Genomic DNA, 27638 nt, shown 5'->3' with positions numbered 1-27638 from the left:
TTTTTAATTTTCATTTCTACCATTTTCGATATTGATAACGAACCCTAGAATTTGTTTATTTAAAATTCCCCCACCGACGCGGCATATTCTGTTTCCCTTCCCATTTTGTTTTATCTGTTTCCCGAACCCGTAGGGGGGAGGGAGGACATTTCCGAACGCGCGACTGTTGTTGCCGGCTACTCTTTCAGGTACCGTCTCTCTGAATCTCTCTCCTCTCCCTCTCTCCGGTTTTCCGTTTTCGTGCATGGATCTAAGTTGAATGCCACAATTTTTGTTGTGTGGAAGCTTTTTTAATTTTGCCCTATCTATGTTTCACTCCGAATATTTTATCAATAGTGCGTACTTCGTGCATGTTGTTTAGCTACCGCCGCTAAAATAATCATAAATTTTTCAAGTTTGAAGCCTTACACTTTCTCGTCATACTCTTCGAGATCTTCTCATCAGATTTGGTCCGCTCTCTTTTTTTCGGATCACACGAGTATGGCTGCAATAAAAAAAATAAGAGTTGAAAGACAAAATGTAAAGGCAAACTAATTAGTCCAGCTTGAGATAATCACAAAATCTTTTTCGCCAGTACTTTATATATATATATATATATAACATTTTTTATTTTAAGTAATAAAGAAGGGAACAGCTTGTAATGGGTAATTAATTAGGTTCTTGATAATGCTAAAAGATAATATTTTCCTATGAGAAAAAAAATGAAGACAATATATTTGTCTGTGTTTTGGAAGTGCATGGAGAGAGAATGGATTTCCAAAGAGGAGAGGCAACATTGCAGAAAGCAGAGAACTTGCATGTATCAATTCTACAAACATGTGCTGAAGAACAGATTTGGCACAAGGATCGTCCCACTGGAGCGCATCCACCATGCTTTTCTCCTGTTATTTGTTGGAGACAACTAGGAGGGAGCAGCAGTCATCCGTTACTATTAGTATTAATGTTAACATCCATGTGCAAAGAAAGAGGGAGTCTCCCGGTGTTTGGACGGTCAAAAACCTGAATTTGTTGTAGGGAATCACAACCATGATTGTGTGTGCCCTTCAGATTAGGCAGATGGATCAACTCCAAACTTTGTAACTCTGGGAATTTGACTAAGATTATCATCACCATTATGATCAGTAGTTTCCCTTTTGTCGAGAAGAGTTTCTTCTTCTGCTGTTGCTGTGAAGATGCTCTTCATGTCAAAGCAAGAATAGACACGGATCCATTGAAGGTTTTGGAGGCAATGCTCCAAACCTGGCACAAACAATTGCTTGGGATTATCTCATGCACCAATGCTCAATAGCTTGAGACAGGAGAACACTCCACTTTGGAGGTTGTGGAGGGGTTTGGACCCCCTCGCACTTGAAGAGGCTTCTAAATAACATAACACGAATGTCTCCAAGCTCTGTAAAAATCCAGAGTGGGGAGGGTTCTAACTCTGCTTCTTCTACCAAAGCTGCAGGGAAAGACCACGACCACAAGTGCGTCATATAAAGGCTGATGTCGATTTTGCATCTCTGTAAATGTCCAAAATTCTTCAGAGATGTTGCAATCCCCGACAAGGTTGTGATCCCTTGGCAGGAACAGACCATTAATTCCTGCATATTGGTGGGGAGTGCAAGCAGACGCCGCTTGTTCAGTAGTCTTTCAAGGAACTGGTTCAGGGGAAAACACACACTTGTCTGTTGGAATGTTTTGTAGGCATGGTATACTCACCACCTTGATCTGGTCCAATGTAAAACCTATAGTGATCCCCTTGATTCCCTCCCAATGTTGGGACGTAACATAGCTCTTAAACTCCTTCACCTGTAAGAATCCAACCTCGAGAATCTCCAGCTGCTTCAGAATAGCAAGTTCCTCTTGTCTTACATCACCACCTTTGATTGCTAGTCTCTATAAGTGGCGAAGACGGGGCAGTACCCTACTTGAAATGTGCATTTCCCAGTGTTATAGTTCCACAAGTCCAGGAATTCAGATTCATCAATTGCTCCTTGCCTATTAGTAATTTGTGTGTGGTAGTGCCGTGCAAACCCAGCTCCCTGAGTTCTTTGAGTTTTGCCAAAGAAGGCACATGTCCATTTGTCGCCCAGCTTGCAAGAAACAGTGCTCTGAGATCATGGTATTAAATAACGGCTGTTACTTAATGGAAAATCAGGTCTCCGATACCATTACAGGCTGCATTAGTGGTGAGCCAAAAATTCACATGTGTAATGGTCCGTGACGGCCATTACACTAACGTTACGGCCCGTAACGTCCGTTATGACACGGTACGACCTACAGCCCCTTACACTACTGCGTACTTTCCTTATCTCCTCGAATCTGCTCCATTTTGTGTGTTTCTCCTTTGTCCAGCTTAGATCTTCTCATTTGAAGCCTCCAAAGAACCGAAAAGTAGATTTGAAGCCTTCAATTTGTCGTGCTTCGCAAGTTGAGTTCCCTCTTTCACTCTTCATCTCTTTCGTATAGCTTCGATCTAATGATCTGAAGTTTCAAATCCCGAAAATCAGCTTCGTTTTTTGCCTTGAAGGTGTTCTTCGCAGTTCGCAGCCATTGCAGGTTGGCTGACTGGCAGTTTGTCTTGAAGGTGTTCGATTTTTCCCTTGAAGGTGCTCGATTTTTCCATCTTTGTCAGTTCGTCTCCTTCATCAATTGTAAGAACCCAAAAATCAGCTTCCAATCTTTGATTTGTCGCTTGAAGGAACTGTGCTCTGCAGGTCGCCTCCATTCACAGGGTAGCAGCTCCAAAAATCAGCTTCGAAACCTTCGATTCCTCCAAATTTTGGAGGCTTGCAAGTTGCAGCTCTCTCACAGCTTCAGTCGGGACTCGGCAGTGGGTATGTCTCTTCAGTTCTTCTACTTCTTCTACTTCATTGGTTAATGTAATTGTAAATTACTAATTAATATAAATTAATAATTTAGTTTATTTTATAATTTCAGTTTATATTTATTATTTAATTAATATGTAAATTTGTAAATGATTATATAAGTAGAATTTATTAATTAAAATAAAAAATTAGTTTAAAATTATTAAAATATAAAATTTATAGAGCTACTTAGAGAGTTAGAGTACTTATTTAGTAAAAAAATATTAATTAATATTCTACATATTTATTTTTTTAATACCCTGACAATTAATAATTTAATATTAGATCTACAATTTATAATAAATTCTAATTTCTACACAATTAGTCAAGTCTCAAGTGACTCAAGTACACTACCATTTAAATAGTTAAATTGTAAGATTTACAATTCCATGTTTATTTTGTCAAATTGTAAATTGTAATATAAATTATTGTATTGTATTTCTACCTCATTTAACCCATTAAAGTAATGCAAACTATAAAAAAAAATATGCCTTTATTTTTTTGTAAACAACGTACAACAACGACAACAACAACAAAACCAAGCCTTAGTCCCACTAAGTGGGGTCGGCTATATGAATCCTTTTCTGCCAATTTATGCGATCATGGATCATTTATTTTGATAGATTCAAGGATATTAAATCCTTACTCACTATCTTCTCTCAAGTTATTTTAGGTCTACCCCTACCCCTTCTACTGCCCCCCACAGTAACTAAGTCACTTTTCCTCACAGGTGTACTATAAGGCCTACGTTACAAGTGTCCATACCATCTGAGTTGGCCCTCATTTATCTTATCTTCTATAGGAGTTATACCTAACTTACTACGAATATGTTCATTCCTTAATTTATCTTTCAATGTTATACCACTCATCTATCTAAGCATCCTTATCTCGGCAACTTTTACTTTTTGAATATTATGTTTCTTCGTTGCCCAACATTCTGATCCATATAGCATAGCTGGTCTTATAGCTGCCCTATAAAACTTCCCTTTCAATTTTAAGGGTATTCTACGATCACATAGAACACTTGAAGCACTTCTCCATTGTACCCAACCTGCTTTAACTCTATGCATTACATCATTTTCAATTTCTCCTTCAGCTTGCATAAGAGATCCAAGGTATCGAAATCTACAAGTGCTATTTATTTCTTCATCATCAAGTTTAACTTTGTCTCCAATATTCCTCCTATCATTACTAAAATTACATTTCATATATTCTGTTTTATTTCTACTTATCTTAAAGCCTCTAGATTCCAAAACTTCTCTCCATAATTCTAACTCAGCCTCTACTCCATCCCTAGTTTCGCCAATTAATACAATATCATCTGCAAACAACATACACCATGGAACCTCTTTTTGAATACTCTTAGTCAATTGGTCCATCACTAAAGCAAAAAGATAAGGACTCAAAGCAGATCCTTGATGTACACCTATGGTAATTGGAAATTCTCTAGTTTCTCCATCTATAGTCTTTACACTAGTCATTACTCCATCGTACATATCCCTAATGACATCGGTATACCTATAACATACACCCTTTTTTTCTAAAACCCACCATAGAACTTCCCTAGGTATCCTATCATATGCTTTTTCAAGGTCAATAAATATCATATGCAAGTCCCTCTTCTTTTCTCTAAACTTTTCCATTAGTCTTCTTAAAAGATAAATAGCTTCTGTGGTAGATCTCCTAGGCATAAAACCAAATTGATTTTCTGAGATTTTCGTTTCTAACCTTAATCTTTGTTCAACTACTTTTTCCCATAGTTTTATCGTATGACTCAAAATTCATTAAAAATCATGTATTAATGAATTTCATGCTTATTTTTTCGATTTTTGCAGGGTTGTGCATGCATGAAAAAAGTTCATGACCGTTTCACTCGCTTCCCGTTATGTAACACCCGTGTCTCCTGCATCTCGAGAGAGTCGCGACTGTTACTCGATGTTACCCGCGACCTTGATTTCTAACCATGTTTGAGATTCACCAACTTGGAAAGGGAATTTGGCAAATTAGAAATATCATTTCGTGATAGGTCCAAAACTTCGAGACCAACATATGTTCAAAGAATGAATTTGGAATCTCTGGTACAGTGTCAACGAAGAGGCCATAATGAAGTACTGAAGATTGCATCCACAAGGTCGAGATTGTGGGGCACATTGGAGATATCGAAGCCACTTGTCTATGGGTCTTAAAGCTTGGTTAGTTGGTTTGTTGTATTAGGGAAACCCTTTTAAGATTTTCTGACCACTCTCTCTCCTTTAGGAATTCCTTTAGTTGTTCCCCTGCTTTCACCATGAACTGGGACTTTCTTCTTGTGATATTCAGCACTATTTCCCTAATCATGTCGTGCATTTTCACAAAATTTTTATCTTCAATTCTTTCCAACTAGAAGATGTTAGTTAGTTTATCCAGCATTAGGTACCCCATGTCAAACTCTTCGTGCTTGGTGTCCATTTCATCCACTAGCTCCTTAGCAATCCAATACCTTATGAAATCCACTTTGGGGATCATATGATCTTTAGAAAACAATATGCAATATTAGAGACATTGTCACAGCATCTCATTGTTTAGTGAATGTAAGTTATGTAATTGACTTCTAGAATATCTAACACCTGTTTTTGCAAGTCAATGGGGCCACTATTTGACGATCTTCTCAATTGATTAAATGCAATCCTCCAACTGTGTGTGCTCCCTGCAACCCTCATGCTTGAAGCTACTGGGAGAATTGCAAGAGGCAAACCAGCACATTCTTGAGCAACATCTCTTGCAAGTCAATGGGGCTACTATTTGATGATCTCTCCTCGTTGTTTTGCTGCTCCTTCTGTCATCCTCCCCTTCCTCCTCCATTTATAAGGTTCTTAGAATATCTCATGGGCATGGTGTTGGTCTTATTCAGCCATTAAAGCAATGTTTTACCTCTAATGGAAGGGATACTAAAAAGCAATGTTTTAAAAGGCGTTATTAAGGCATGCCTCAAGAGGCAATTTGGGCCTAAAAAGCACTAAGGCGTATGTAGAAATGTGTAAATGCAAAATGGCGTATGCCTCAAGGGAGAAGGCGTACGCCTCTCTTGTAAATGCTCGCTTTTTACGCCTCAAATCTCAAGGCGTACACATTTTGGGCTTCTCGGTTTAAAGCATAAATTAAAAAAGAAAACTCATAACATTTAAAACCCTTTTCTCCCTCTCCCTCGCGAAGCTTCTTCCCTTCTGCTCTTTTGACGAAGCCTATAGTGATTGTTCTCCTTGACGATAGCCTCTGGCCCTCTGCTCTCTCGATGAAGCATCCAATCTTCTCCTCTCTCGACGATTCTGCTCGATGAAGCCTCCAGTCTTCTCCTCTCTTGGTGATTCCTCTCGAAGAAGCACTCTCTTGATGATTCCTCTTGAGGCGAAGCTTCTTCTCCCTCTCCGACGACTCGACTATTGCCTCCAACGATTCGTCCAAGCTTCATCGACTGCCTACTTTTACTATTTCACTTTTTATCTTTCCAACATATATAAAGCAAATTTAAAATAAAATATCTTTTAAATGTATATATAGATATAAGAAATTGGAAATGATGTGATATTTTGTATTAAAAATTGAAATTGAAATATAATTTTTTTTCTTACAACTAAAAATTTTGAGGCATGTTGTAGAAAATAATTCTTATTTTAATTTTTAATTTTTAATTTTGTAAAATTATAAAATGATAATTGGATTTACAGTTTTTTCAACATTTATATATGAAACATAGCAAATATATGTTTTTAAGGATTTGTTAGATGAATATTTAAAAATTAAATGAAAATTTTATGCTATATATATATATATATATTTTATTTATTAATTATTTTAAAAAATACAGTCCCAATTGCTTACGCCTCAACGCCTTGAGGCTTTCACCTTGCCTCCCAGAGGGTAAAACACCTCACCTTACGCCTACGCCTTTTAAAACAATGCTAAAAAGAAAATTGAAGGGAAACAAGGACATCCTAATGCCACCTACTGACATACATACCCTTATAATCAACTTGAGATGATTTAAGAAATATTCATTTGGAAGGAGGAAAAATAAAAAATGTAAGATATTAAGTTAACCACTGATTTGGCTATTGAACCCCAACTCAATCACATCGACCCAATCTTCTAAATCGATATGCTTATTAGTTGAGTTCTGTTTTATATTTCCCATACTGAGCCGGTTAGTTTGGTTGGAATTTCGACTCTATATATCTCAGTAAGACAATAACAATGATAATTAAGAATCCAATTAATATTTTTTTCCCATTGATTTTCATGTTAGATGTATATGTAGTAATCTTACAAGTGCTTCCTCCTCATGGCTAGTCTGTTGTTGTGCATCCAAACCTTGGAAAAACCTGTCTCTTCAAACCCACCTCAGAGTAGAACTCTTGCACTCGCCGTTCATTTTGTTTCTGGATTTTCCACTCACAACTGCTTTGCAAATTCCAAATAGGCAAAAAAAGTTTGCTATTATTGTCTCCAAAGGAAAAGCTTTTCCTTGGACGCAATGGAAGTTTGGGCATCAGTTTTATTCCTGCGGAGGTGAGCTTGAAGGACACAGTCCAAGCATAACGGATAGTCTTCAGATTGACAGTCTTTGTGGTTGGATTATAATAATATAATCTGTAAACTTTTAACTGGTTGTTTTGATGAAGAACAGCTTTGTTTTCATATATTATGATAACTTTTTCCCTGGCAATAGCTAGTTCTCATTAGTCTTCAAAAAATTGGTGGTGATTACCATTTTCTTGGTAATAGCTACTGCCAGCTCTGATTTTCATGCTCCAAAACCCTCTTCAAGGGAAGAGGTTATAGCTTGCATGAAGATTTTATATCTTAATAATATGTGATTGATGTGTAAGACGAAGCTGGTGTTTGAAAATTTGAAGTTGGTAAGTTGGGCATTTATTATGTGTGTGTGTGTGTATTCTAGCTCTTATTTTGTCCTATGATAAAGGCCTGTTTTTTTGAATAATTATAACTTCTCAATTTTGAATTTTGACTCTCTTCATCCTTTTTTATTTATTGTATTGTGTGTTGTTTGTCAATACAATGAGATTCATGATACAGTTTTTTTCGTCCCCTTAAATGCCTAATTTCAAGTGTACTGTGGAGCAGTTCCCCTTCCCAAACCTGCCACCATTGTTGATTCAACTCCTCTTAAGATTGAGGTTTTAAGTTGAACAGGAATATATAGGGGATGGGAGTTCTTTGGTTTGGTTAATTTATAATTGTCTCGGGAATGGATTCCAAGCCTGGCCTTGGCACCCAATGTTCGTTAGACCAAAATATGTCTGGTTATATGAATATGAACAAACCTGCCGCCAATGTGGATTTTTGTGCATTTATAGGAACATTTTGAAAGTCCAAATGGATGCCTATGGGAGCATTAAGAGCAGAAATTAGTGGAAAGCCTTGATATTTAAAACAATTAAAGAGTGAGGCAAAGTAAAAGTTCATTTCTAGATGACCTTAAAAATGATTTTTGCCTTTTAGTTTACTTACGCCCTCTTTTGCATGTAGAGTGTGTTATATCTTGTTGGACCCATGGAGCTTTTTTATAAGAAGGCATAATATGGTTTAACGTTAGCCCCTCTGTCATGCATGTCCTTCTTTGCCTTTGTGGGCTTATAGAAAAAGGGCATAAAAATTGATCTGTGAAACTTACATTGTTATTGGAGATCTTTTAACATAATTGTTTGCTGAAAAAATTATCAAAAAAACAAAAAAGGATCAGGATCATGAGATTTATTGACTTTCTTGGGTTAAGTCACTTAGCTTTAGTTTTCTTAGCTTAGTGTTGCCTTGTTTGATTCTTGTATGTTGTTTTGGTTGAATAAATTTCCCATTTACATGAAAAAAAAAGTGAAATAAAAAAAAGGAGAGCAAAATGTTCTACGGCTGAAGTCAACATGTATTCGGAGGCTGTTGAATTTATATATATTTTTTCTAAACCTTATGTTTATAGGGAGTAATTATCATGTTTATGAAAACAAAATTCCAGTTGGTAAGGAGTCGGATGGCCTCTGTTAAATAATGAAGACTTCAAAAACAAATTTAAAATAATGTATTTTTAGCATTTACAAGGAAACCTTTTTTTAATAAAATACTAATGCATTATCTTTTTAGATTTTCTCTTTTACATTTTTATATTTGTATGCCGTTGCATAATCCTAATTCCTTCTCATATATCATTTTTAAATACTAGTAAATATGTGCTTTGCACGTGATTGCATGTGAAAAATAATGTATAAAATAATTTATATTTCTTAATAAAATTTAGATATATATATATATATATTAAAACAAATTATTAATATATGGTCATAATTTAGTTTACAAATGCTAAAGTTTCAATATTTTAATATATTTATATATTTTTGAAACAATAAAATATAAACTAGACTTGAGATGGTATTAATTATGATACCACACAGATATAGGAATAAGAAATATTTTAAAAATATGAGATATGACATAACATGACTGCTTTAATTAAAATTATGCAAAATATTAAATTTTAATATTTATAATTATAGATAAAAAATTACTAAATACATATACATTTTTATACTTATTATTTTTTATATTGTAAAAAATCTCAATATTTAACTTCTTCCAATAAAAAATATTAATAAATTTATTGCAATTTATAAGTTTTTATTTTACCTATTATTATTTATTTACTTAATTATCAATTAATTACTTTTTGAACTTTCAAGTAAATTTAAAATTTATTATTTGTGGGTATCTCTACTCGCTAGGTCTATAATTCTATTTCTGAATATTTTTTTAATAAAAATATAATGTTATTTAATTTATCTAATTCATGTTAGAGACATTAAAAATTTTTAGAAAGTGTTAAAAGAAATTTACCAATTTTGCTTCAGGGTGTTTTTTGTAGGTTCAAAATTTTAACATAACCAAGTTAGATTTTGTGAATGTAAGTTTATCAAATTTTAATTGAATTTACTTTCTTTTAGGAATATTTTGTCTTACTTTTAAAGTAGGGCAAAAGACATTGACCTCACCTAAGATCTGATAAAAAGACATCAACCTCTCTTGAGGTTTCAAAAATTTCAAGGACTTCACCTAAGGTTTCTGGAATTCTACAAACCTCCCTTGAAATTTGTCAAAAAGACACTAATCTTACCTTATATGTTACGAAAAGACAAAAAATTTGAGGGCTGTAAGTATTCCAAAAATCAAAATTTAGGGAGGTCTGTAGAAATTTTAAAACTGTAAGGGAGGTTCATAAAATTTTTGGATGCCTTTTGCCTTTTAAAATATAAAGATACTTTTTCTCATCAAATGATTTATCTTATTTATGCTTTTATTAATTTAAAATTTTAAAGTATAGATATATTGTTACCCTTTGTTTGAGAGTATGTAATTTGGACCTTGGATTTAGATTTATACAGATTTGGGCAAAGTGTCGTATAAAATTATATTGAGTTTTTTTTTTGGTGAATTCATGCAAATCTAAGATCCAACATCTGTAGTCCCAGTCGCTATTATAGTTTGTTTTATTTTTTAACCAAATGATTTTTTTTTTTGCTTTTATGTTAAAAAAATAGCTTAATAGACATTTGAAATGTAATTTTACTTAATTTTTACATTACTTTATATTATAACAACTTACATTCCTTTCAAGAATATCTGATGTTACTTTTTTAAAAGATAAAGAATATTTTTCTGCACAATATAAATTACACAATTTACACTTTTATATATAATATGAAAATTTATTCTTTTTAAAAATATTTAGTCTTACTTTTTAGTGAGTATACTTTTTTCTTCAAATTGATTTTTCATTATCCTTATTTTTATATACATCAAGAAATTTGTTTCCTTAGGACTTTTTTGTCTTAATTTTAAAAGACAAGGATATTTATGTCTATAAAATTATTTACACTATTTGTACTTTTGTATACAGTATAGATTGTTTTGTTTATCTAATATATTTGAATGCATATGAGATTTACAGTATAGATTGTTTTGTTTGTCTAATGTATTTGAACGTATTTGAGATGTAAAGCCACCCTTTAGCTATTGGTTTGAGGAAAATATATTTTTCCCACTACGATGATCATGCTTTCATCTTTGGGAAAGATAAGAGTAAATGGACTTGATCGAGAAGGCCATGCTGGTCATGTAGAAATGTAAGGGGGAAAGATAGAGTAAATGGACTTTGATCCAGAAGGCCATGTTGGTCATGTAGAAAATATGGAAAGGGAGGAAGTCAAAGGTGATGGGAAATAAGAGGGGAAGTGGGAGGTGCCTTGAATGACATAGATGCACCTACAAGTGGTACTCATATTTTAGTATCACAACCACCAAATCAAGTATGTTGAGCAAGTCAAAGAAGGATGAAAGTGCATGATGAGCTTCTACAAATGGAGGATCTGACTGATAATAACATTTTGGAGGTAGGAGATACTATCATTGCGGATACTCACAATATATATTTAATATGACTTTAGGGAACTTTTAGGTATTGATATGAACTTTTAGCTTGTGATTGACTTCAGGACACGCACAAGATATATTGTTGTGTTGTTACTTGTACAAGTATTAATATTTGGGCAAAAGACATTGACCTCCCCTGAGGTTTAGCAAAAATACAATGACCTTCCTAGAGGTTTCAAAAATTCCAAGGACCTCCTCTAAGGTTTCAAGAATTCCAAGCACCTTCCTTGAGGTTTATCAAAAAGATACAAACCTCCCCTTATATTTAACAAAAAGACAAGTTTTTTTAAGGGGAAGGGTTGTGTCTTTTTGCCAAAACTTAGGAGAGATTTGTGGCATTTTTGAAACCTCAGGGGAGGTCTATGACATTTTTTAAACCTCAGGGGAGGTTTCTGTCTTTTTTTCAAACCTCAGGGGAGGTGGGTGTATTTTGCCCTTAAATTTTTAGTTTTCTTTTTACAATATATATTTTTGTGTTTTTATGTTGTATGGGTATTAATATTTTTAATTTTATTTTTAATAAAAATTAAACTACTTTTATTTGATAAGAGTGAGTGTCTGTGTGTGTGTGTGTTTTTTTTTTTTTAAATATTCTTTTATCACTATAATTTCCATTAGCATTGAGCGTTGGGCTGCTACATTTTTGAAGCTTGAATTTTTTTGGGTATTTTTTTTAAAAAATATTTTAGTTATTTTATTTAGATGTTTATGCTGGTTAAATCAAGACTATGAATATTGCATTCTTGTTCTATAGTGTATTTGGGAATGAATATTTCATTCTTGTTATATAGTGTATTTGGATACGTTTGAAAAATAGAATAAAATTAGATATCATTTTTCAAAAATGTTTGGTGTCAAACTAGACATAGGAATATTACATTCCTTGGAATTTGATATTACTGTAACTGATGAAGCAAACACATGAATCGTACATAGATGGTAATTTGATTACTGAAGTTTTAGAGTCCATTAATTTGAAACTTTACCAGTGTTAAATTTTTTGAACCAAATGCTCCCTAAAGTTAATGAATCTCACGTGATACTTTTTTAAGTCCCACACATTAGGATTGAGTCATAATTTGTGTATATTCTAGAAAAGCACGCACTGTGCAGGTTATTGGGTGCACTAGGAGCGTCAATGCATTGCTAACGAGTATAAATTGTGCTTTTTGCCAGGGCCAGGGCCAGGGCCAGGGCCAGGGCTTCAAAGCCACCCACTAGTAATTGGAGCTGATCCTTTGTCTCATCAAGTTTCTATTCTGACGGATGTCGTATTTGCTGCCTCACCTGCACTCCGGATGGGCTGTGGATCAGGCCATCCTTGCTGAGGAAGAACGTCTTGTCGTCATCCGATTCGGCCATGATTGGGATGAAACCTCTATGCAGGTACTATTTTCTCTCTCTGTCTTTCTCTATCTCTCTACATGTAAATACTTTTCTTGGTTAATATTTATTTTTAACTTTTGTTGTATCTTGATTTGTTCTTTGTCCTTCTAAATTTTTGTTTACAAACTCTTTAATTTCACTAGTTTGAATGACTCATGGCTGGAGTTCTTCTCAAATTATTCTCTGAATTTTTGGCATCAATCGAATTTTTCATAGAGTGTTTAAACCGTAACTTCTCCTGGATATTTCCTAATAATTTCTTCTCCCTTATTTCATTTTGGGATTTGTGGTAATAAGCCGCTTAGAAGAATGAACTGATTGATGAAATCTAAACATGGTCTATAGAGCCATGAGACAAATTCGTTGTTACTCTGTTCGTGCGCAAGCCCTATTTATATAATAGAGAGCCTATAAATTGTTTCCTTTTGGAAAAAAAGAAGGTTATGCATGGTGAATGTGGTGTATTCGCTTGTCTACTTCACTACCAGGAGTTTTAGATGATTAATCACTATGATGCAGATTTTTCGTCTAGTTTTGTTGCATTATCGGTTCAAATGTTTGAAAATCCTTTTTTTGTCGCATACATGCATGTTGGACAACCTAGAACAGTTATCTCTTTACCACTTAAAACAGTTATCTCTTGTTGGACACCCTACAATAAATGGTTCCAACATGTGAAAAATGGCAATGTGTTCTTACTTCACCAGAACTAAAGCATGCTATCTTTGCAATATTTTCCTCAATTTTGTGACATCGCAAAATTAGTGGGGCACTGCATGTAGAGTAATTAGACTTCATTTAATTGAAACAATTGGAGAAAATGTTATTTTTATTTTATTTTTTTGAACGCCCAATCAAAAGAACATGTTGTGATCATGAAACAACAAAAATTTCATGCAAATAAAAGAATGCTGAAATTCAGGAAAAATATCCAAGCCAATCAACACACACATCCCAAGGCTACAGTAATAAGAATGAATAACGCAACATAAAACACTGATTTTCCATGAAAAATCCTCTCTTAAGGAAGGACAACTGCAAGGCACACTAAAAAAACTCCATTATATGAATAATGGGGACTAAGTATTCATTTTTTTGAATGTCTTGTAATACACTGGAATCCTTTTGTTTTTGAGTGGGCCGGATCATAGATTTTGGGTTTTGGATTCTAGGCAACTTTTCTTGGAAATTATTCTTTACTTTGGCACATGTTCCTAATATTGGTCCTTTCAGTTAATTCTTTTATTTGGAAATTTAAGATTCTCACAAGGCTTTTAGTTGGCAGTCCTTGAAAGAACCAATACAAATGATCTCCTTTAGATGAGGAGGTCAAATTAAAAGTCTTCTCATGTTATATGTTTTCTTTGCTATTTGAGTGGTGCGACATAGAGATTACTTCTCATTTATCTTTTGCATTTTTCATAGGAGGTTTGGAATAAATTGTGTGGCGTTTGCCCTTTTTTTTTTTCCTGGAGAACACGTGTTCTTTTTCTTTTAGGGTTCTGATAAATGGAAGGAGAGAAGTTGTTGTAGAGATGTGCTTTGTTTGGAGTGATTTGGAGCATTTGGTCCCAATGCTAGACTTCTAAGGTTGCTTCTTTTTTTGCTAAGTTTAGGGAGTAGGTTGGTGTATTTGCATGCTCTAGAATACATCAAATGGATTTTTTTTGGAGGAATTTCTTTCACCAGCTTGCAAAGGGATTGGCAAGCTGGAGTTTATTAGCTTACGTATGTATGCCTTTGGTTTTTTTTCTTTCTTCTTTTTCTTTGTTACTAGAAGATTCCTTTCACCCTTTTGTATGTACTCTTCTCTCTTTTTTAATAGAATTATTTGTTTAAAAATATTCAAAAATATTTTAATTTATTAAAATGTAAAAAATATATTGAATTTTATATATACATGTATATGCATATGCCTACACACAAGTTATGTGTTCATGCACAAAATAAATTATGTCATATAACATTTCATGAGTGGCAAATTATAAGTTTTGTATACACTCCATTTTGTTTGGGGATTTATATAGCCAAATTTAGATTTCTCAGTTTTAGTTTTGATGCCCTCTAGGGTTTTTACCTAGACTCAATTTCTCATTTTGTTCATTCTCATTGCTCAATTCAAACTTGTATATAGTATATTATTTTGTAATATTCATTAGCACAGTAAAAAAGGGAAAAACAATAATAAATACATGAAATTTTTTTAAAGAAATAATAAAAAGCAACTCCATCTTGGTGGGCTAGTTTCCCATTTTAGGTACTTGCACACTTCAAAAGGGAGAATTTTTAGTTAACAAGAGATTAGTAAATGTAAATAAATCAGAAATAAAAATCAATCAGTTTGTTTTAAATTGAATGATCAATCAAAATTGATTGGTTGTTCTCCTTCTAGCCTATAAATAGAGCTCTTAAGAGAAATGGAGGGGGGGAAAATTGATGCTGAGAAGAGAGATAAAAGTGAGATAGAGAGATTGGAAGAAGGGCTTTGCCAAGATGAAGAGGAGGAGAAGTAGCAAGTTAGTCGCAAAGGAGAAAGATAGAGCAAGGAGTTTAAGGAAGAAGAGATTTGGGCTAAAGTAGTAAAGCAAGAGTAAAAGGGACGTGCTAAAGGTGAGTACTTGCTCGTAATTTCTCTAAATTTGGATTAATGTTTGACTAGGTTAATTAGGGTATTTGATTTTTGTGGAGGGATTAATAGGTTGTCCTAATTTCATTTCAAATTCCCTTAGGTTCCAATGAGTACCCCAAAATTCAAAAAGCCTCAAATAGAGCCAAAATCAGCATTTAAAAAAAAAGAAAAAAAAAAAAACTGCAGAAATCCCCAACACTAGACTTGGGTGTTTGACCTGAATTTGAAAAAGTAGAAAACTTGGTGTTGTTTATGGTGTGGCTCTTATATTTCGGGAGTTTATAAACAAAGGGAAAAACATATGGATGCATTCTTGGTACAACAACAAAGATTCGTCGACGAGGAAATACCCAGAGTCAGGAAATCTCAGAGTTCAAAGACTGGTCGACGAGTGGTCGTGGGGAAGGTTTATGCAGAATTCAATCGAATAGCATGGATGCAACGACTTGGAATGAATTAGGAGCAATCATTCATCTTTGTTTGGCTAAGGACGTGTTGTATCATGTCATGGATAAGAATTCTCTGGCATTAGTTTGGCGAAAACGGGAATGCCGATATATGTCTAAGGGTTCGTCAAAATATGCAAGTGTGGTGGAGAAAGACTCAGAATTTAGTGATACAGATATGCTACGTGTTTCATCAGGTTCAGAGTGCCTCACAGGTGATTTTTGAATCTTAGTCACCGGATGCTTTTATCTTAGAAAATGGTTTGATACCGACAGGTCAGTTTATGCTGATTGTATTTTGATTGAAAATGATATTTCATGCAAAATATTTGTTATTTGAAATGTCAAAATCGAAATGTATGATGGTGTTGTAAAACCATATGTGAGGTAAGGCATGAGTCGGGTCTAAGGAAGAATGGTATTTCATTTGGAATTTTAGACCTTAATGGATATTGTTACGAGTCTGAATGTCGAGAAATGAAAGTGTGTGAGGGTAACTTGATAGTGATGAAAGGAGATAAAGTAGCAGGAAATATCTTTACACTATGGGGTGTTACAGTTGTAGGTGGAGTTGCAACTGTTGAGTTTGAGTCGGGTTTCTTGTAGCATATGCGGTTAAAGTATATGGGTGACTACATGTATTTTAAATGTTTGGGAACCGATGATGATACCATCGGGGGATAGACATATGTATTTCATGGATTTATTATGAAGGGTCTTGGTGTACTTTATGCATTGACTGAGGTGGAGAACCAGACTAGGAGAGAGATTCTCAAGTCAAACAATGGGGATGAGTACGCTGGTTTCGTTCAAGAAGTTTTGTGAGCAGGACAGGTTATATGCAGGGCTTGCAGGGTGCTTCTTGGTGAAGTCAGTGAGTATGATGCGTTTCTCGTGTGATCATCACCAAAGGTATTGCTAGATGGTAAAGTTGCAGGTGAATTGTGGGCAGGTTTTGCTGTAGACTACTCCGTTGTGAGTGGATGTCTACTGGTGCACTATTCTAGTGATGGAGGATTTAAGCTTGGTGTTGTGTTCGAACAGTACATCCTTTTGGGATAAAGAAAGGTGGGTGCAAGTTAGGTGATCCTATGGCAAACAAAGGGGTGATCGAGGACATGTCTTTTGGTGATAAAGTCATGGGGCAGCGTACTCAGGTAAAAGAAGAGAAACAAATGCCAGAAAACTGTAGTAGTAACAATTGTGTTAGTAGGTGGAGTTAGGAATTCAGGGCAGAAATCCGGGGAGTTCTATCTTGGGTCAACAGTATCACGGTATGAATGGGCATGTGATGCAAGTGGAGCAACAGACTTTGGGCAGAGATGACGTTGTTCATATTGTTGGGAGTTTTCAGCTCGGGAGACCAGCAAGATCACGGTGGGCTCATGTGTACTATTAGACCACTACTTAGGTGTGTGAGTTGGTGAGACTTCCAGTGTGGAAGAGGGTGATAGGATGCCGTGGAGTAATGTATCTGTTGTGTGTATATGACATGTTATTGTCTGGGAAGGCTTTGACTGAGGCTAATCAGTTGGATACTCTGTTGGAAGGTTTTGACTTGAATGTGTTGGGTACGGCCAAGATGGGTCTTGGTTTGCTGATTCGCATGGACAAAACTGCAGGGAGATTGGTATTATCTCAGGGTAGTTTTGTGAACAGGGCTACAGGGAGATTGGTGTTATTTTAGGGTGGTTTTATGGACGGAACCGCAGAGAGATTTCGTTTGCCGTTTCAGGGGGATTTTGTGGAGAATCAATATGGAATGTCTATCGCTCGGTACCTAAGGACGGGCTGTGATGTCCGAGATATGTCAAAGGTCCTCCATGATTGTGTAATGGAGTGTTTTAGCAGGCAACAGAGTGAACCGTTAGTTGTTAGTTTTGTTGAAGACTATGCAGGGGGCTTTGGATTAATAAGGCTTGCATCAGCTTTTGTGTTTACTGTTGTGGGAAGGTCTTATTGGAAGCCTATGGTGAAGTTTTTGGGTATTGTATCTACAACTGTATCGGGGTTGATGGTAGAAGCTGAAGTTGCCATCGGCAAGTTCAAGCGGCATTGCTTGGATTTGGTGCATGTCTTTAAGTGCTAGAAGGGAGACGATCCCAACCGAACATTCAGAGTTCAAGGTGGAGCAGTCAGATATGTTTTTCGGGTTGTCCTAAGGGGCGTATAATCGTCAAGGTGGAGATTGTTGTTCATGGTGTGACTTTTAATACTGCGGGAGTTTATAAACAAAGGAAAAAACATATGGATGCATTCTTGGTACAACAGCAAAGATTCGTCAACGAGTGCGAACCGAGAGCTAGGAAATCTTAGAGTTCAAAGACTCGTCGATGAGTGGAGAGAATCGTCAACGAGTGGCCTTCTCTGGCTCGTCAACGAGTGCCCTATTCTCGTCGACGAGTGGTTGCTGGGCTGCGAGAAAGAATTTAAATTTTGAATTTAAACTTTGGAGTGGTTGGGTATTCGGAGGGAAACCTCTGAGGGGTTGTTATATATGTTTTTCTGGGCATATTTCAATATGTAGGAGAGTAAGAGAAGGAGAGAAGATCATTGTATTGTAAGACTTTGATTTTCATAGTAAATCTCTTGCCAATTGCTCCCGTGGATGTAGACTTCGCCGAACCACGTAATTCCTGGTGTCGTTGCACTTATCTTTACTTTCTTTATCTTGCTATGGTTGTGGAATGTTTTTGTTTATCACCATTTTGTTTGTTGCAAGTATGTGTGTGTAATCCTTTATACAGTGTTTATTCCGCTGCGCATTGTTGGGAGAGGCTGCTTTATTTTCACAACACTTGGGTCAAAGACTTAGATCCATAAAATCCCAAACCCGACCCTGGGACTCGGGTCCAAGTTAACTGATTCAAAAACTTAACCTGGGTCTAAGGGTCTGGAAGTTGTTGCAACGTCCTAGAGAAGGGTCAGGGTGGCCAATTGACTTAGGTCAAAGTTGACTTGGGTCTTGGGGGTAAATGGGTCAGACCTGGGTCCTTGTACCTGGGTTAAGTTCTTGAGTCAATTGACTTGGACGCAGGTCAGGTATGGGATTTTATTGATCTGTGTCTTTGACCCGGGCCTGAGTATTTTGATTCGAGTTTTCAGGTATGTTTTTTCGGATCTAAGTCAAACACCGAGGTTTGGTGTTGGGGATTTCTGTAGTTTTTTTTTTTTTAAATGCTGATTTTGGCTCTGTTTGGGGCTTTTTGAATTTGGGGTACCGAGTGGAAGCTAGGGGAATTTGAAATGAAATTAGGATAGCCTATTAATCCTTCCACAAAAATCAAATACCCTAATTTACCTAGTCAAGCATTAATCCAAATTAGAGAAATTGAGAGCAAGTACTTGCCTTTATTATGTTCCTTTTTGCTCCTGCTTTATTGCTTCAGCCCAAATCTCTTATTCCTTAAACTCCTTACTTTGTCTTTCTCCTCTACGACTTCCTTGCTGCTTCTCCTCCTCTTCCTCTTGGCAAAACCATTCTTTCCAATCTCTTTATCTTTGTTTTCTCAGCATCATCCATCATCTCCCCCCCCCCCCCCCCAACCATTTCTCTAAAGAGCTCTATTTATAGACTAGAGGGAGAACAACCAATTTTAATTGATCAATCAATTTTAAAACAAATTAGTTGATCTTTATTTTTGATTTATTTACATTTACTAACCTCTGCTAACTGAAAGTTCTCCCTTTTGATGTGTGTACAAGTACCTACATTGGGAGACTAGCCCACCAAGATGGAGCTGTTTTTTAATATTATTTTTAAATTTTTCATGTATTAATTATTGTTTTTTCCTCTTTTTTTATTGTACTAATGAATATTACAAAATAATATACTATATGCAAGTTTGGATTGAGTGGTGAGAATAAGCAAAATGAGAGATTGTGCCTAGGTAAAAACCCTAGAGGGCATCAAAACTAAAACCAAGAAATCTAAATTTTGCTTTATGAAGCCCCAAATAAAATGGAGTGTCTACAAGTTTATTATCTAGTGTGAATGGAAAGGCAAAGAAAACATTTTAATTAAAATATGTCCATATGCTTGACAGTTAATTAACAATAGTGGGTTTTTGTTAGCATATATAAACTAAGGGGGTAGTGGATAAGACTTTCCCCTTTTTTAAATGGTAATTGCATAACAATATGCATATGTTCTAAACTACTATGAGGATGAATTAATGTGGTCCTAAATGCCTTTGTACCATTGTGTGACTGATACTCCAATTTTTTACTTTTTTGAAGCCCTATAATATGGGTGATTTCTCTTTTTGACACTGCTTTGGACATGGATGGCACTTCCTTGGTGTCCCTTTTAATGAATTTCATCACTGACAAAAAAATATGTTGAAAGTGTTGCATCATATGATTTTTAAGATTTAGGTATACAGTAGTAGAACACTTCCAATGTGCTATCCTTCCCCTTTCATGTGTCAATGACTTATGGGGCAAAATGTCTTTGTCAGTACAATGTTGACTTTATCCTATGTTGCAATTATTTGCAGGAATGAATGATCCTTGCCTCGAAATATCTAGGAAAGGTTTACTAATCCATTAAAAGTTCTCTTTATAACATGAGTATCATTCTCTATCAGAAAATAACAATAATGTGAATCAATTGTTCTTCTATGTGCTGAAGAAAATTCTACTTTGTATACTCTTCTTTCCCTTTCACAAATGAGTTATGGGTCAATCTTGTTGTTTTATACTCTCATAAATTCAGTTGTTCATTTTAAATTTGAGCTCTGTGCATTTCATCTCCTTTTTGCTTCACAAATGGATCAATCTTTTCGTCTTGTACTTGTACCAATTTAGCCTATATTAATTTTTTTTTTCTGAATCCATGCTTAGGCCCCTGTTTATATATTTTATATAGGTTGGCTGTGGATGAGTTATTCTTAAATGGTTGTCGGCATTGTCTTTGCTGCTCCAAAGGTAAAACCCTCCATGATTGTAAATTAACAGTCCTTCATATCATTACTAGTTTGATGGGAGGAAGCCAAACCAATGTTTTAAAAGGTGAAGGCATAAGGTGAAGTGTTTTAACCTTTAAGAGACAAGGTGTAAGCCTTAAGGTGTTAAGGCGTAAATTGTTTGAGAAATTTTGTTTTTAGATATATGTAAATGAATTACATATATTTCAAAAATAAAGAAAAAATGAAGAAAATCACAAACTATGCAAATAGTTTTCAGGATTTTATTGCGAGTCTTAATACAAGTCTTACCAAGTATTTTTTGTTTCTCCATGATCATTTTGTTTAAGATTGAGTCATAACTTGTTAGATTTTGGAGTTACATTCTCTGTAAGACAATCCCTATAATGTTCTTTTAAGGCTTTGGGTTGCTCTATCACACTTAAATTTTTGGTGACAATAGGATACTAAGAGGCTTGAGACTCCATAACCCCCTGTTTTAAATCCCTCGCAGAATGTTCTTGGTAGTCTTGTTTATAATAATCAATGTTCCTATATGGATTTGGAATCTAATATACATGCCAGAGAAAAGAAAACATTGATTTCAACTTAGGCGCAAATTAGGTACTACATGTTGGACAATTTCAAGTCAAATATGCACTTTACATTTGTTTATATTGCAAAAACTAACAATTCTCACTATTGTGGGGTGGTTTGTTTATCCATCTTCACAATATCAAATTCTCGTATTTATATACAGTGAAGTTTTGTGGGAGTAGCATCACAACAATGTCCACTATATACTCATCTCATTATTCCCAATGTTCAGACACAACTTGTTGTAAGAGAGAGTTGCTACATTATCCTCGGCAATAGCTGTAGTGTATTGTCTTCTTTTATAATCTTGATCTGATTATTACATTCCCTTTATTCTCCTTTGAGAGGATATCTTGGTTCTTTCCCCTTTTTATGTGCCCATCTTGGTTACATTGGTGGGATTTCTTCGCCTATTGACTTTGGCCTATTTCTAAACTTGTTATAACCCATGGATTCATCATGTTGTTTGAGCCTTGTTTTTCTCTTATACCCACTCTTCATGATAAGGTGCATTGTCTATAGACTCTATACCCATTGCATTTCTCCTTCCATTATTTTAAGGTGCTGGTAACCATACTCAAAGGCATGACCACCACCCCAAGCTTAATTTTTGGCTCACACCAGTGTCTTACTTTTAGGCGAAGAACTCAACAATAGAGAGTTTGCAGTTCATTTCTAGGGTCAACATCATTGCGGGTAATTGATTTATGATGCTCTAGATTTCATACATGTTAGGAGGCATGTCTTCCTTTTTATATTTCATTCACAATCTTCCTTACAAAGAAAACTCAATTCTCTACTTCTTCCTGATAATAAAGCCCCCCAACTTGTTCAATAGATTGTAGGTAGAAGTATCATTGGCCGTGTTGTGGGAAATGCAAATCCAAATTCCACAATTTGGGGAATATCCAAATCCTAAGAGTCTTATTTCTATGCTAAAATTAACTATTGGTGGGATTGAGCTTATAATGTCATAGGCTTCAAACCACATGCTTGAAGCAACCTAAGACTAGCTGAAAAAACTGCAGGCAGTTCCTCATCCACAATTAAAGGCAAAGGCCTGCCATTTATAAACTGCACAACTTTTCAATCTAGCTATCTTTGTCCTACAAAGTGATACTATATGCCCATCCTTCAAGCTTTTATTCAAAGTTGGAATATCCAAAGCAGCACTTACGCTTTTGAGGCACAAAAAAGATCTTCCACCATCCTACTACCTCAAAACCTGATTGTAAATTGCTAATCTTATCGCACCACTTCTTTATTTATGATGGAAGCTGGATGCTCCAATTTTGATTTGACATGCAACCCTAAGATCAGAACTCTATAATTCTTCCTCCCTCTCAGTACCTTTGTGTCTTGATCCTTTTTTTAAACATAACTCATACACAAAATTGATATTCTATGATTCCTCCCATGCTCAGTTACTTTTAGCACATTCCTTGGTATGCTCTTCAAACACAAGTTCAAAAGATTTTGTTATCTTGCCAGAAAAACTCTTGACCACTTGATGTTGTTCTTCTAATTGTGAAGTGCATTAGGAAGCGTTTAAGGGTTAAATTGTTACAACCTTCCAACCTCTTGATACTATTCCTTTGAGCATTGCACCCATAAGAAAGCATGTTCTACGGCAAAGAACACAGCCATCGATGTCATTTGCTGAAGATGACTTAGACTTGGAAATGGACAGCTTGAGGATTGAAGATGCGGAGCACTAACAAGGAATCCATCTGTTTCACTATCCTTGGAAATACTTTCTCCACCTCATCTGAAAGATAATGGTTAAATGTGCACAATCTAAGACTTTTATCTTCTTTTTTATTTTCTTTTAATCCCAGGGTTGAGTTCTTGTATTGGGAAAAATTATTCTCCATTAATTTGTAAGGTTGGCTTCCTTTGGAGGTGGTTAGATGTTGGTTTTTATTGGGATGCAATATAATCAAGGCTTTTGAGGACTTACTTCCCTAGTTTGTTATATTTAATGTAATCAAATTGGTGGATCTTATTTTCAACTTTGGAGTCCCCTAGCCCATAAAGCATTGATGAATCATGTGCCTTAGAAAGTTTCAACAAATGGGATTTTACCAATATTTTTTTTTAGTGGTTTTAATCTTTTGATGCAGTGGTTTGGTTTAATATTTTTATAGTAGTACTCATGTTTCTAGGGCTGCCCTCTCCCTTAAAGATATGTTCATATACATGAATACTAGTAATCTTGTCAACGAATGACCTGATCTTTAAGGAAGAAAAATCTTTAAACATAAATATAATAACCCTGTGTTTGGGATTGAACCTTTTATTTGGATTTGTGTGAATTTAGATAAAACGTAGTACATAATTGTATTGAGTTTCTTCCAAATGCACATAAATTCAAATCTAAATTCCGAAATACATGTTCCTAAGCAATACTTAATTTTTTTGCTTCTTTGATAAAGCTTTCTTATCATCATGTTCTCCTGGACAAAGGAGGACAAGAATGAAAGTTTCCCTCAGCCGTAATGTGCAATTGTTCTGATTGGTGCATGTCAAAATGTTGTTTTTGTTGCATTTTTCCTTAATCTCAGAATGGGCTATTTTGTTTTCAATTTTATATGCTATGACATGAATTACCTAATTAGTTTATTTGCTTATGATGCTAGATGGATGAAGTGCTAGCATCAGTTGCGGAGACAATAAAGAACTTTGCTGTGATATACCTAGTGGACATCACAGAGGTTCCTGATTTCAACACCATGTATGAGCTGTATGATCCATCCACAGTCATGTTTTTCTTCCGAAACAAGCATATCATGATCGACCTTGGCACGGGGAATAACAACAAAATTAATTGGGCTCTCAAGGACAAGCAGGAATTTATCGACATTATTGAGACTGTTTACCGGGGAGCCAGGAAAGGCCGTGGTCTGGTGATTGCACCCAAGGACTACTCCACCAAGTACCGTTACTAAGTCCCTAGAAAAGGTGCGTTTTATTGGAAATGTTTCCGATTCTTGAACTTCTTTTATACTGAACATAGTTTGCTATCAATGGGTTGGTTAAACTATACTATAGGTAGGTTTGTAAAGCGCTCTCTCTTGCTCTCACCCTTTTACCTCTTCTAGGAAGAATTATTGGTTCTCGTAATAAACTAAACTGCTTATTTAATTGAAATTCAAGTCCCGTGCTATTCTCCTATTTCCTTTATCTACTTTTCATTTTTACATCTGAACTTAGTACTGCTTATAAAAAGAATTTATACTAGTTATGAAAATTTAGCATGCCTCCATGATCTTTCCCCCTTCTCTCATATCCTTTCTACTTCCTTTTTTTTTTTTTTTTAAATTTAATTTAATTTAATTTTTTTTGTTGTTTTGTTTTATCATTTTGTTACTTCGGATGATTATTGGGTGGACATGGTGGCATGCTACATAGTAATGAATGCTAGATTATTTATGTGAATGATTGGTTTTACATGGGAGTTTTAACAAATATTTAGCATAAACATTTGTTGTGATAAAAGTATCATGATAAACTTATGGCCTAAAAAATTTACGTATCATAAATAAATAATATCCTGCACATAGTATCCCAATTAACTAGAGCGATGGGTAATATGGTGCCATGATATTATCATAGCAGATTGATGGTATTATTTTCATTTCTATTGATTTTTTTTATCATAATAATTTATTATTTTGAACATAATAAGAGCATGTAATGATGTTACATTATTTGTGTGTATGCATGAGATATGCATTTATAGGATTGATTTTGCGCCAATTAAGTTTTACTCTGTGCCATCATTGTAGGATTTTGAAGTGATGTATTACATATACTCATAGCTTAGAAAACATGTCATTAGTGTGTTGTGTCTTGATTTTGATTTGTAAAACTTTTGAATGCTTGATTCACAAATATAATTTTTAAATGGGCCATTTCATCAACGAGTTTTTCATTTAGTGAAATTTAAGCAGAAGCTTGCTTCATTATTTTAAAAATGAGGATGAAAAGTGGATTGTTTTAATGGAATGAGTTGTATTCTTTATTTTCTTCTTTTCTTCTCCCACCACCGCTTTAATTTATTTCCCCTTCATCTTTTAAGTAGTATGGTTATGTAGGTGATTGCTTTGTGAATCTACTAATTTTTTTTAAAAAAATTATTGAGATTTAAAATATTATAGATGCATGTATATGGAAGAAAACTTCCAAATTCTAATGAACATTTAAAATTAATTAAGGGAGGATTGATATCAACCCTTGAAATATATATATATATATAAAATAAATTTTTAAAAATTATAAAGAGGAATTTTTTTTTTAAAATATGAAAATAAAATTTAAAAATAAAGATAATGGAGGCTGGAGACCAATGAGGCCGTCTTAAGGGATTAATTTAAAATTTTGAACCTTGGTTGAACATTCATTATAGCCTGTTTAGACATCAGATTAATATGTTGGAGCTAGAGGCAATGTTGACTGTAGTTATATGAGTCCAATTCATTATTTCGAAATCCAAATGGATGGTATTGTGAAATCATATACTAAGGTTATACGCACACGTATACAACTAATACTAAAATAAAATAAAGAGAATTAAAAGAAAGAAGAAAAACAATGAAATTACATCATTTGATAACGTGTCTACTGTCTATAAAATAAAATTAAAACTGTCATAGAATTTTAACTCTCGACTACATTATTATATATAGCTTCATATAAAAATTTCAAAATATCTTCATATGATAATAAAAGTATATTATACACCAACTTACATGTACTCTTATGGTACCCTAGGAGTGTCCCACACCCTTGTTGAGCGTGGTTCAAGAACATGGGGAAATTTCGCACATGGATAAAATGTGTTCAAGACATTGAATTGAGAATGGAAGAAAGGGCTATCAAAAGCCAAAAAATTTAATGTGTGTGTGTGTGTGTGTGTGTGTATATATATATAAAATTTTATTATTCAATTGAGCCAACAAAAACAAAGAATAGAAGATAATCTTTACTCAATTTAGTAACAAGTGCCTTGGCAATCATTTATTTTTCAACTTTTAGATAAATTGAATTTAAAAGAAATGAAAAAACCGAATTTACATCTTTTATTTCAACAATTTTCACCCAAGAACAAAAACCCTAAATGTTACATACCTTCCTTTTCACACCTTCCTCATATTGCAGACACCCTATTTTATAGGGGGCTTATATAACAAAAAATAGGTAAAATTTTTATTCCATAAAATCAGAAAATACAGGGAAAATGAATTTTTACATAGAAAATAAAAAAAAAAAGAAGGAAAAAATGAAATAAAATAAGTATGCCAATATCAAACTTGCAAACACTAGAAAAACTAGCAATTAGATATGTTGAAAAAGTGGAAAAAAACGGGTTAGTCAATTTAAAGTAGATTTATTTGATTAAATTAGATGTTAATTGATCTAAGCAAGTATTAAATGGAATAAATCCCCAAGTCTATAAATAGTGGGTTTTTAGGGTGAGAGAGACATAGACACAGAAGTTGAGACAAAAAGATAGAAAGATAAAAGAGTTTATTAAGAGTTTTTGAAAGAATTGTGAAGAAGAGTTAGGAGTTGATAGTAGAAAGATTAGAAGAAAGGTGGTTTGAGGTGCTAGTGCAGCAATAGGAATTTTGGAGGCTTGAAGAAATAGGTTGCATATTGGAGAGTTTAGAGTGGAAGCAATGAAGGAGTGCAGTGAAAGAGTTCAAGAAGGCTTAGGCAAAGGAAAAATTGCGGAGTGAAGAATTCAAAACAGGTTTATAGTTCATGTTACACTATTTTTTTTTTTATTTTTTTTTTAAAAAATGCTGAGTTTTAAATTATGTAGTTAGTGTCTAATAGAATAGAAAATCATTTCTTTTCTTGGACTATATCAAAATAAGGTTTAGAAATTTGACTTGAATTTAGAATGTCTACACTCGTATGTTGATCCATATCCAAATACCCATATTCAAATCCAATGAACCGAATCTGGGTTAACTTGATCCGAGTCCTAATTAGCCTGACCTGAAGACCCAAGACCCATGTTTAACTCTGACCTGGGTCCATTGACCCTTTGACCATTAAAACCCATTAGAGTCTGGGCTTAAATGCAAATCCATTTGAACCCAAGACCCAAAACTTTGTTGGACCCAAATCAGTTCAAACCCCATGACCAACCTACACTCAGCCTTACGTGAAGCCCATTTAACTCTAAACCCAACCTAAAGCCCAAAACACATGAGGCCTAATTGGGCCTTATTTCAACAACTTAAATCATAGTCCACAGTCTCGCTTAGCCCAAACCCCAGGCCCAAATGGGTCTGGCTCAGCCAACCTTGATTTGAGCCCAACCGAGCCTTAAACTTGACCT

The 27638-nt window shown here is 34.7% G+C and overlaps 2 protein-coding genes across 2 annotated transcripts; both read left to right on the top strand.

Annotated features, from left to right (window-relative positions):
* On the top strand, nt 1–24460 carry LOC131155146 (thioredoxin-like protein YLS8). The gene is made up of 3 exons (XM_058108081.1): nt 1–188; nt 12498–12707; nt 23926–24460. Exons 2-3 carry the CDS (start codon nt 12588–12590, stop codon nt 24232–24234), a joined length of 429 nt encoding a protein of 142 aa, XP_057964064.1. The 5' UTR covers nt 1–188; nt 12498–12587; the 3' UTR covers nt 24235–24460.
* Nucleotides 2147–2863, top strand: LOC131149245 (uncharacterized). Its single transcript, XM_058099522.1, has 4 exons — nt 2147–2252; nt 2338–2412; nt 2513–2591; nt 2700–2863. Exons 1-4 carry the CDS (start codon nt 2196–2198, stop codon nt 2861–2863), a joined length of 375 nt encoding a protein of 124 aa, XP_057955505.1. The 5' UTR covers nt 2147–2195.
* Nucleotides 24461–27638: the final 3178 nt, after the last annotated feature.

Source organism: Malania oleifera, chromosome 1 (genome assembly GCF_029873635.1).
Source record: "Malania oleifera isolate guangnan ecotype guangnan chromosome 1, ASM2987363v1, whole genome shotgun sequence".
Lineage (NCBI taxonomy): Eukaryota > Viridiplantae > Streptophyta > Magnoliopsida > Santalales > Ximeniaceae > Malania > Malania oleifera.
This window is presented reverse-complemented; position numbering and strand designations above follow the sequence as displayed.

Coding starts and splice junctions, on each gene's coding strand:
- LOC131149245 (XM_058099522.1), top strand. CDS start 2,196: ATGGTCCGTGACGGCCATTACACTAACGTTACGGCCCGTAACGTCCGT. Junction 2,253..2,337: donor GTAACGTCCGTTATGACACG/GTACGACCTACA, acceptor TCCTTTGTCCAG/CTTAGATCTTCTCATTTGAA. Junction 2,592..2,699: donor GTTCGATTTTTCCCTTGAAG/GTGCTCGATTTT, acceptor TGTGCTCTGCAG/GTCGCCTCCATTCACAGGGT.
- LOC131155146 (XM_058108081.1), top strand. CDS start 12,588: ATGTCGTATTTGCTGCCTCACCTGCACTCCGGATGGGCTGTGGATCAG. Junction 12,708..23,925: donor GGGATGAAACCTCTATGCAG/GTACTATTTTCT, acceptor TTATGATGCTAG/ATGGATGAAGTGCTAGCATC.